The sequence below is a fragment of the Aphanomyces invadans genome, assembly GCF_000520115.1.
Source record: "Aphanomyces invadans strain NJM9701 unplaced genomic scaffold supercont1.42, whole genome shotgun sequence".
NCBI classification, from domain to species: domain Eukaryota; phylum Oomycota; class Saprolegniomycetes; order Saprolegniales; family Verrucalvaceae; genus Aphanomyces; species Aphanomyces invadans.
The window spans coordinates 191763-203387 of NW_008580187.1; the positions used below are offsets into that span (position 1 = coordinate 191763).

The 11625-nt window shown below is 49.2% G+C and overlaps 2 protein-coding genes across 2 annotated transcripts; one reads left to right on the forward strand and one right to left on the reverse strand.

Moving 5' to 3' along the window:
* Nucleotides 1–7060: 7060 nt before the first annotated feature.
* H310_12712 (hypothetical protein) lies at nt 7061–9243 on the forward strand (the record flags this gene model as incomplete). Its single annotated transcript, XM_008879897.1, has 4 exons — nt 7061–7236; nt 7985–8040; nt 8786–8901; nt 8959–9243. 4 exons carry the CDS (start codon nt 7061–7063, stop codon nt 9241–9243), a joined length of 633 nt encoding a protein of 210 aa, XP_008878119.1.
* A 1831-nt stretch (nt 9244–11074) lies between these two features.
* H310_12713 (hypothetical protein) lies at nt 11075–11625 on the reverse strand (the record flags this gene model as incomplete). The annotated part of the gene is made up of 2 exons (XM_008879898.1): nt 11075–11426; nt 11480–11625. The coding sequence occupies 2 exons, from the start codon at nt 11623–11625 to the stop codon at nt 11075–11077; spliced, it is 498 nt and encodes a 165-aa protein (XP_008878120.1).

Genomic DNA, 11625 nt, shown 5'->3' on the forward strand with positions numbered 1-11625 from the left:
TCGTGCGTTATGTCTGCATTATGCGGTTGTCTTCATATTTGAATGCCAATATCCGATAATTATTTTCAAACTCCGACCGCATACGCATAGGTTACCATCGTATATTACTCCCCCAACCCTAAATCAATTTGATTGGTTAAAATGTTTCACTTCACTCAATTTGATTAGCTCCTCGCAGTTTCACAGCTGATGATTGGCTAAAATGTCGGATACAATGATATAGAGTGGTCGGACCTTCCGGATTATTCATCCATACGCAATGGTAGATCAGTTACTGAGTGTGCATGTGGTGGAGGAATGATGCTCATAATTGACGCAACAGCGGCATTGCGAGTGTTGAAATTGCTCTCATAGCTTCCCAACTATGAGCGGGTTGTCGGAGGTCAGCAATGTACGCAGGAACAAATTTCAGTGCCAAGTCTGCTAGTCGTGGCAAGCTTAACCAGTGACTTCCCAAACGCGCATCAACAGGCTGAAACAACTCCACGACACCCCTGGAGGATGATTCAAAATCTCTGCACCCTGCATCACATGTCGAACGGTTGAGATTTCCTGCGATGGTTGTCCTCTGGTCGTGTGCGCCCTGAGTCCAGTCGAACCTCGCTGAGGTCGGTAGCAGGATGCTGGATCAATCACAGCGGGACGACTTAGTCCGGGACGTCCCGGTCGGATAGTTATCCGGTTAACGGTCGTCGTCCCGGCCTGACAGTGATCACGAAGGACAAGACTGATCGAGGTCATCACGTGGCGCGGCGGCTGTCCATAGTCATCTGCCGAACGCCTGGGTCCTTCTTTGGCACATTCCGGGGCGCCGCAGCCCACGTCGCCCAGTTGTTTTGGTCAATTTGTCCGGCATCTTCGAGTGTGTCGATATAACGCTTTAGTCCACGTGGTCGGGTGGATAGCGACGCGAGCTCTTGACCGGGACTGCGTTTGGCTTCAGGCGGACCTTGAGGGCTCAACCTTGATCGGGGGGTGGGGTGGGTCGTTCCCAACATCCTTTCGAAACGCGTCCACAAACTTGGCCAGCAGTTGTTTCAAGCGCACGACTTATTTGCTCCGTAGACCATGCCCAACGACGCCACAATGGTGGTCCTGGTCGGTACGTCTGTCTATGTCACTCTGGTTTGGACGAAGGAGTACTGGCAGCTGCCACTGCATCCGGTCAGCTAGTAGTTGTACTCGTTCATGACATCCTGGGGCGTGCTTATGCCTATGCATGTGCTGGTTGGACAGACGGACGCCGTTGCTTTCTGCCATTCTGCTGCCCTTCAAATGTTCGGAGAGCTCCTCTTTCGTGGTTTACTCGCCTGACTGGACGATCTGCTTGGCGCCGCGACCACGCCAACGGGCCAGTTCGACCTGCTGGAACAAGTCCTGGAGATATTCGAATCCATCGGATTGAAGCTGTACCCATTTATTGTGCGAAATTTGCAATGGAAAATTTTGCTTGACATTATAAAAGGAAAATATCCAATATGTTGAACACACATCATTTCCTAAAAGTCACATATACAGTGATCGACGGAAAAATGTCCCCAGTGGCACTTCACGACAAATTCGTCAGTTTAATATTGTCGAAGCATTCAATCTGCAAGAAGAAAATGTGATATTTTTAGCCAACGGGTGACATATGATTCTACGAGCTAGTACACGATGTGATGCACAGGGTATTGTTGGATGTTCCATCAAAACACTGTTTCAACCTGCTCACTTCGTCTTCGTCGTGACAATATAAAAATGATATGAAATACAAACCGTCCTACGTTGTTGCAAAACATCAAAAACAACTACATAAACAACAAGATAAATACCTCATGCAGTAGAGCACCTGCTTTATGCTTGAGAGGTCCAGGTTCAATCCTTGACGTTGATGCAAGATATGTCATGTAGTCAGTGTGCGCTGAAACCTTATTACGTCCGTTTTTGCATCCTAATTAGCTTACCTAAACAGAGGGCACAAAAAATCTTGTTCAATTAATGGCATGGCTATGGGTAAGCTCACTATTGAAGCCTGAGAGAATTTGCCATGTGAATTCATCACTCATTTGAAAATGCGCTACTCCTGTAATGCAAGCTGGTCACTAGAAAATTCATGTCATATTTCGAAATATTTTTAGTTTTCAACGTATTGTAGTAATTGTTGCTGGTCGTCGCGGTCGTGGCTGAGATGAATTTATGAATTTTCTACCAATCATCTAGGATATGTGGCACGTCCATTCGGAAATACCTTGAATATATATAACAAAATACTGTCCATTCTCGTTGAGAGTAATTTTATTGCCAATACAATTCTCAAAATATTTATCTAGTACCACTGGGACATTTTTGTCGCACACTGTATGACCTCCCACATTGCACGTGTATGATACTCTGTCCCAGCCAGCTTCTTTGGACCCGAGGCAAGTTGAGCTTTTCGCTTGGTACGATACTTCGTTTGAGCCAGCTTTTGCTGTCGTGTACACTGGGGCGGCGGGATCGGCCGTGTCGTGTCGACCCCGCCGCCCCAGTGGACGAACCCTACGGTGATGTACGTTCTTCAGCAACCGCATGCATCTTGTTGACGAGCCGTTGATGTACTCATCGTCGCCTTCTCAGAGCGGGTGGTCAAGTATGTTAGCAATTATGAGGGCAACACTGTGCAGCTGCCCATTCTAACGAAACTTGTCCGAGCAGACACGCCCCATCCCACCAAAATAGTTTTCGACGATGATACGTTCTCAAGAAATACGTCGGTTTTCCCGTTCTACTTCGGCGTTCAAGTGTTAGCTTGACCGGGCCTTGACAAGGTGATGGCACGGACTGCTGCAGAAGGCGTTGGTAGTCCTTATCATGGAGATGCACTACAAGCAGTGGCTGTAGCCGTCGGCAAAAAAGTCGTCGTCAACAGCATTGACGATTTAACCCTGAGAGCCTGGTCGTTGCCCCGACAATTTTGATAATTATCAAATCAATTTAATATATTTAAATATTCGATTATTTAGATAAGTTTGATAATCACCAAAGTTGTACTACTACGACCGATCCACTTAAAGTGCCCACTATCAAAATTGGAAAAATTCTAGTTACGTTGACACTTCTACTTCATTGAATACAATTATGCATGACATGAATATTATTTGTAGAAAATCCAACAACGAGGTCATGGATAGACACGCACGGCACTATCCGCGGGCATTCGCGACTGAGCTGGAGCATCAATCGTACGGCGCTTTTTGTTCTTCTTCATGTGCGTCATCTTGTAGGTGTTGCACCCTCGCAATCAACTATGCTGGCAAGGACACCTTGAAGGCTTGAGTACACGTTTTCAATCGTCGTGGAAAGTAAGTTCTCGAAAGCGGTCTTCACGTTCTCAATCAAATCTTCAAGAGTTGAAGCAGGCATAGCGAGCTGTCTCGATTGCAAGGCGCTGAAGATACCCAGATCAAGGACGTTCAAGTCCGGGCTGTTTGGGGGCTGACTGCCAAACTTGACCTCGCGCACTTCCGACAAGCAGGCATTCAAGACTTCTTCATCCTGTTCGATGCGATGAGGTTATCGTGCTGCATTTTGACAGTTGACTTGGAGTGAATCTCAGGTAAGACATAATTAATCAAGAGGTCCTTGTAGGTTTTCTTGATGACAGACACTGGCTTGCTTTCAAGAGTACCCGCAGGTCGACGAGCGCTTGAACGCTTCGCAGGTACCTTATCTTTGATGGGTCACATTCTTATCTTACCGTCGAAGTAGACACCATCAACGAAACGTGGTCTCGCAATTGCTCTCAAGAACATTACTTTGGGCACAAAACGATTGTTCTTCGTTGGGATTTTTGGCGTGCTTTCCCACGGAGCCAGGTATATACGGCTGCGTACCTTGAGAAGGAGAAGCCAATTCTCGTCGAGAAAGACATGGTCAGTGAACTCATCGAACTTCAAAGCATCACCACATTTCTCCGATAGGCTCAAACAGTAAGTAAGCCTCTCCTCTTTCGCGTCATCATCCAGCAATGGTCTTGATTTGGTCGTAGCTGACACGAACTCCCCACGCCGTAGCCGATTATGAATCGTTGTTTTAGGGACATTGAGTGCAGCGGACATGGTCGCCAAGCTTCGTCGTTGGTACGGTCTGAGGGCGGCTTTCTCTTGGAATTCCTCTCTTATTTTCGAATCGCGTCGCTTTCGCTGTTTCTTAACGAGAGCGTCTTTTCTCGTCCCTCTCGACCAAACTCGTCGAATTGTACGCGTGCAAACACTATACTCGTCAGCAAGACGTTTAAAGTCGCCATTTTTTGGCTTGATATTGACGGCATTCTTTGAGAGTTTCGCGAATATTGAGATCCTCTGCTTTTCATCTAGCTGTTTGTTCGTCATGGCTAGTTCGTCAATGGTGAGTACATTTAGATTATGGTATAATTTATTCAAGTCATAATCAGGCAAAATTCAAAACGCACTAGCACTTGTGTTATGGCGCCAAACTTGACACAAATGGCGGCGAACAAATTATCTTGATTTGTTCAATCAATTTCAACCACTCACATTGCCCAAGAATATTTTCCCTCCTTTTGGGGACCGCTCAAAGTCATAGTGGATACTTTATTTGGATCGGAGTAGTACGTTTTAATCCTTGTAGACGAGACTGAGCATCACGGGATGGAGTAAGAACGATTATTCATCGTTATTGTGTTCCATAACCTCATTTCATCGCATCCAGGCAGCACATGTAAGTTTGATGTGCGTTACTACCTTGATAGTGGTCCCAGAGATTGAAAAAATCTTGGCGAAGAATCCATCCGCAATGATCGTAAATTTCGCTCATGTTGAATTATTTATTCAACAGGCGACAACGTTTCGACGACGAATAGTAACAGATTCGGGCCTCTTGTTTCCACGTAGCGGCGTTGAAATCATTTTGACTTCACTGAACAGAAACTCAATCGGATGGAAAAATGGGCAATACACGGGCAAAATATGGCACAAATCAGCAGGTAACAGACGTTCTCTGGGTGCTGATGAATGATGGCACTATCCAAAATCCAACGGAACCCAAGTGATGATATTCCGCTCCGATTGCTGACGACATGGGCAAGGACCGTCCGCGAGTACCCGCGATGATTTTAGCCGAACAAACAATGATACACGGTGTTGGGACGTGCGTGTTGCTGCTGCCTCCATGGTTTTGCGATGCAGGAAGACTCCTATTCAATTGAGTTTAACCGATGAAATCGATGCACTGATCTTGATATCCGTTTTTGAATTTTGTCCAAAGCGCACTAGACCTTATCATCAAAGATGGAATTCCTGCTCAAAGAATCATATACTTACGAAAACTGGTATAATTCTCGAAAGTGACTGAATGTCTGATAAAATATTAAGATACAAAGAAATGGTAATATTTCAATATTCGATCAGCATCGCGCATATACGTTGAGAATCTGGTAAAAATACGTCGAAATGAACAAGACCTGCACGACAAGTCTATAGAGCGACATCGAGATCGCTGGAATGGTCAATTTCCTTTTGGTTACCGCCACTCGATGACGCAGCCATAAAGGACCGGCCCAATACAATTTACCGCACGGCATTAACATGGTCTTAAACGTTGCTTCAGCGCCTTTACGTGCAGACGGTCTCGGACCAGACGCACCTATAGGAGTGCCTATGTACAGTACTTGAACTAGAATCAGGATTTCGGCCTCTTTTGTTCATGGTGGATCAGATTGATTAGTTCTGCACATTTCATCAAAGCAAAGGACATAGTGGAAACATCTCTGACATTGCTCAGTCGTGCAGCGACAAGCGAATAACTCTCTTTTAAACATTTGCCTGTATTTTCCATCAGGTGCATATACAAATCGAATAAAACTGAAACGATTGTTGCAAGTTGAATCGATTTGGTGACCTACGGATTGCGCAAATTCGGCCCGAATTCACAATACAGCAATTACATACATTTTCCTGTGGTTATACTATACATAATTATACTCCCTCAGTTTTTGAAATATTGCACATGGGATCGGATGGACGACTTCGAGAACACTGATTGGCAAAATTGTTAGTGGGTCGTGTTCCTTGCAATAAGCTATATCGACTGGAATTCTTTAATGATTTACGTTTTCAATTTTCGTTTGAAAGAGTCTACGCGAAAGGCGAATACAAAAACCAAGACAAATATGACGGACGAGCTAAGGGTGCCGCTATAGTAAGACATTCTCGAGGTCAGCGTGAGCGGTCAGCTTACCTGCGAAAAATTACAAACTATGCGCGTGCAACATGTATGGCGTCCACCATTCGACACGGGTTGGCATATTGGCAAGTGTGGTGAAGACACCAAGTCGTCGAATGGTGTAGCTGTCGTCAAGTCACATTTAAAGAGAGTCGCCGGCAGACACCTCAAGCATGCACCGGGAGAAATCCAGTAGCGAATCAAGAGCGTACCGATGAACAAGTGCCAAATGTACCGATCTCTCGCAGCGGCGACTGGGCTCTCAGTGTTGGACTTTTGGACATTTGTCCATCAGTGCATGACAAGATGATCAAGTCGGGAAGGCCGCACATCAAAACCGAACAGAAGTTGGCCCGACGTTTTGCCTAATTCCTTTTAAATGCACCACATGGCCATGTCCGTGATTTGGCCATTGTGGTGCATTTGTACGAGAATGGTTTTACATAACCCAAGCTCCGTCGCCGCTTCCTCATTGGGCCGACGAGACTATCTTGCCTCGGTATATTCAGTCTAAGTCGCACATCACCAAGGTGACGTGTTTGTTTGCCGTCGCTCGGCCGCGGCCAGGATGGGACGGTAATGTTGGCTGCTGGGAAATTGTCGAGCAACCGACGGCCAGCCGAAGCAGCGTCAACTGGCCGGCCGGAAAGACGTCAATCGCAGAGTTTGACGAGCTCGTTGCGGCGATGAAGCTCCGCTTCCTTCCCCAACACAGCGATTTCCAATATCGCTCCAAGTTCCTCGCATGCAAGCAAGGTAAACGCTCCTTGCAAGACTACATTCACGACCTTCGCTTTTTGGTCGCGAATGCCAACGACGACTCCTCGCTACCGGAAGCGCTCCGCATCAACTCTTTATGGCCGGGCTCAACCACGGCCCGGCACGTACACAGCTCTTCCGTGTCAATCCAGCCTCGTTCGAAGAGGCTGTTCGCATTGCCCTAGCTGAGTCGTACGCCACAGCCCTAGCGCACAATCGTGCCGATCCATCGGACATGGATATCACGGCATTATCCCATACCAACGACGCCAAGTGCGCAAGGGTAACTTTTGGCGTGAAAGTCGCGCCCCTCGACGTACACTCACTTCCTATGCACATGACGCGCGATCCGACTTAACTGATCGCCCATATCCTCACCGCGTTGAGTAATGAAGTCGCCGCTGATGCCGCACCAGTGCGCTTGTTGACCCCAGCACACTTGTCTTCGTAGCCATGTCGGCAACCTCACCCCGAGATGTTGCACCCTCGTGCTGGCCCACCAGTAGACGCTGCCGTCGTATCCACAACTCCCGTCGACCAATCTCCTTTCCACATCAATCTCGCCCCTCCATCACCCCTTCAATCGCATTGGGATCAAATTCACCAGTTGCATCGCCTTGTCACAGCACCGCATATCTCGAATCCGCAAGTTGTCACTGCGAATGCGTTCATTCACCGCCTATGAACCTCGACGAGTTGCCTCGATCCTACTCCGACATCCTGGCATTACCAGAGATGAGCTATCACTCCTTTTTGAAATCCCTCCGTTCGCACGATATCGCGAGCATAGCGATGAAGACTTTGACCTTTTGTCCTCGTCCTCGTCCACTGCTAACGAATCTGCCCTGCCTGACTTAGGAGAGTCCCAAAAGTGAGTTTCCCTCCGCTTGAATCCGTTCTTCGACCTCTTTGATGAGTTCAAGGATGTATCCCCCGACGACGTCTCTTGTCGCCTATCCGTAGACATGAGTATTTGACACGACATTGACCTCGTGCCCGGCACGAAATATTGCGTTCCTAGCCAATGGCCGCTTCCACGTGATCGATTTGAAGCGATCCAAGCGTTCTTCGTGGCTCGTAAAGCATCAGGATGCGTACGTGAAAGCACGTCCCCTCACAGCAGCCCGACGGTCTGTTTGAAGGAACCTAACGGCAAATGTCGTTTCGTACACGTCTTTAACTAGCTCTACGCCGCTACAATTTCGGTGCAAATACCCATTCCCCGCAAAGGGGGGAATGGGTGTAAATAATCAGTTGTAATTATTGACCACATGGGTCGATTCATCATATTCTCTAGCTTCAACAGTGCGATGGTTCCATCAAATTCTCATGCGCCGCCTGCAAGGTGCAGAAGACCTCCGTCTTGACATCAAGAGGAATGCTTTGGAAGATGCCCCAAGGCCTATCCAACGCCCCTGGAACATTTAATCGCATGATGACGGCCAAGTTCCGCCCTCTCCGCGATTTCGCCCCGTAATATTTTGACGTCATCTGCACGCGTAGTCGCGGTTCTGAAACCGAGACCGACCTCGACGTTCACCGTTGGCATCTTCCTGCGGTCCTTGCTGTCTTTCGTGAGAATGGCTTGCATGCCAACCTCTCCAAATGTTTGTTTGGGATCGACGAAATCTCTGTCCTTGGAGACCTCGTCGGTATTCACGGTTGCCAGGCTGATCCCGACCATTGTATTACCAACCTTCGCCGGCGCCTTGCCCTGACTACCTACTTCCACAAGTATTCTCGTGGTTTTGCCGACATCGTGCAACCCCTCATTCGGTTGCTCGTCAAGGATGCCCCATGGGTCTGATCGAGCGACTGTCAGCTCGCCTTCGACGCTCTCAAATCCAACATCAAGAGTGCCCATATTTGGCGCTTACGGACTTTTCCAAGTCGTTCAGCGTCATCTGTAACGCTTCCCAGTACGCCATCGGCTGTTGCGTAATGCAACCTGATGTAGATGGTCGCTGACGTCCCGTGTCCTTTCAATACCGCCAGATCCACGCCGCCGAGCGTTCGTACCTTGTCCACGATCTCGAGCTCCTCTCGATCAAGTACGCCCGCACAAAGTTCAGCGTCTACCTCATCGGCGTGGACCCCTTCATCTTTTACACTGACCTTGCGTCGTTGCGAACTGCCGTCAACACGCCCCACATGTCAGCTCGCATGACTCGCTGGCTTTCCATATTCACCGAATACAACTTCTCGTTTCAATACAAAGTAGGCAAAGACAACGTCCTTGCTGGCGCTCTCTCTCCGTGTCCTGACTATTCGTGTCCTTAAACCTTGCCTAGATCTGTTCCATCCACTTCGATCTCCATGTTCGCATCCGAGCCGCCTACACCCTCGACACAACTTGATCGACCATGTTCAGTGCCCTCACCGCCCTGAACCTCCAAAACCTCGGCATTCACCGTCCTTACTCCATCGTTACTCTGTTCACGATGGCCTGCTCTTCAGTCAACCCACCCAGGACTCGCCCCCGCGCATTGTTGTCCCTTGGGATTCTGTGATTTGTGCATCCCTTCGGCCCGCGTATCATGTTTCCCCCAGCGGCGGCAACTTCGGCCGTAACAAAATGTACCCTGCGTTGTCCAGTTCATACATAGTGCATTGACAAGCGTCGTATCTGGCGACGCATGTCAACGCACTAAGACCGCGACTTCCTCTAAAGAGCTCCTACACCCTTTGCCGGTTCTCGATGAGCACTGGTCAGCGGTAGGCATGAACTTCATGTTTGGCCTCCCGCGTGACGCTCGTGGTCGCACGGGTATCATAGTTTGTGTGATAGGGCGTCCAAATACATCATGGTCATCCCAGTCAAAAAGTCTATCAGCGGCAAGACGCAGCTCGCCTATTCTTCGATCATATCTTCTGTTGCTTTGGTCTCTTGCGGTCCATCTTGTCGGTCCATCGTGTCGGACCGCGACACCCTCTCTTCGTCTCACTTCTGGTCGGCTCTGTTCGACCTCTTTGGCACTGACCTTGCCATGTTTACGTCCGACCGCCCCGATTCTGATGACCATTGTTAATGATGTGATGATCAAGTGCTGGTCCACAAAGGTCGTGATCAAGAGCGTGGCAAGATGGGTCAAGCGGGGGACGAATACCCGAATACTGGTCAAGAGACGTCGTATCAGAATCACCCAATAGATATTGGACACACAACAGTACAGTGTACACCAGGTCATATCCAAATCAACCAATTTCGTAATTCAACGGCTTGACAACATCTTATGTACCTTTGGAACACACCGCCTTTCGTCTCAATTTTGGTCGGCTCTGTTCGACCTCTTTTGCACTGACCTTGCCATGTCTACGTCCGACCGTCCCGATTCTGATGTCCAGACAGAATGTGCCAACCGCGCGCTCGAAGACATTTTGCGTGCGTATTCCGTGGCACAACCCTTCGCCTCATGGAAACGCCGGCAGCACCGGACGCTGACCCTGCACCAGAAACGCCGCTGTTGGTTCCGACTTCATCCTCCCGTAACCGCCATCGCGATCCAGTGCCGTCGACCGCTGCCCAGGCTTGTCTCGTCTTGCCTTACGCGACTCTTCCAACGGATTCCGCGTCCGTCCCGCTGGTAGGGGAGATGACCAGCACCCCTGCTCGAGGAGTCGACAGCACCACCCCCGCCGTCGTTTACACTGAGCTTGACCGCACCACGGCTGGTCCAGTCGCGATGGAAGAAGGAAGGACGACAGCTTGTCGTCGCAACGGATCATTAACGAGATGGTTGTCAGAAGCTGAAGTCCACTCAACCTTACCTCGCGCTCACGCCGCGTTCCTACGCAAACAGCGCAACAAGTTCGGCGGGTAAACGCCGGTTAATCGCTCAGCGGGTCAATGCAAAACTAGCCAAAGAACTAGCCAAGGTCCCCACAGTCGTCGACCAACCAGCTAACCGATTTTTTTTACGTACCGCGTTTGGACGAAACAACGAGTACAAGAATACGCTGATGTACTCCAGTCTCGCCTTCGCACAGGTCGACATGCCCAAAGTCGAGAACCCATCGAGAACCCAACTTGGATTTATTTCGCGCATGCGTTCTTTGTAGCGCGCGAACCCTCATTCGTCAGCGGTCACCATCGTCATTGTGGTCACAGCACTTAGCATCCACAAGACGTGACCTTCGAAGTCATCTTGGTTCGCCAAAACTCCGCCAGATACGCATCGTCTTCGAACACTCGCGCAAGTATGCCTGATTCGTTGCCTTCGTCGACGGCATTGACGTCACTCGTGGCGTCACTCACGAAATCGAACGTTGCCTCGCAGACGCCGTCCATTCCGAACGTTTCGCTCAAATCGTCCACGAGTTGGACTTCTTCCATCCGCACTCGCTCAAAGTCGAGATCCTTCAAGGTCCACCAAAGCACGCGGGGCACCATCTTCGCGGGCTCTTCGAATTTCCACGTCGTCGTCTCAGCACCGAGCAATTTTCTCTTCGCGCCAACGCTGTTACTTCAAAGTCGCGCAATCGACGCTGCACCTCTTGAGCAGCCCGTTCCGCTTACTTGACCGTCCGCACAGCTTCTTCTTCGCGACGTTCACACAGCAATTGCTCAACAGCCTCCAACGACCCCAACATTTGAAGAGCACCTTCCAACATCCCTCGAGCCGCTGTCTGCTCGAGTTCCTCTTGACCTTCAGGTCGCTTCAT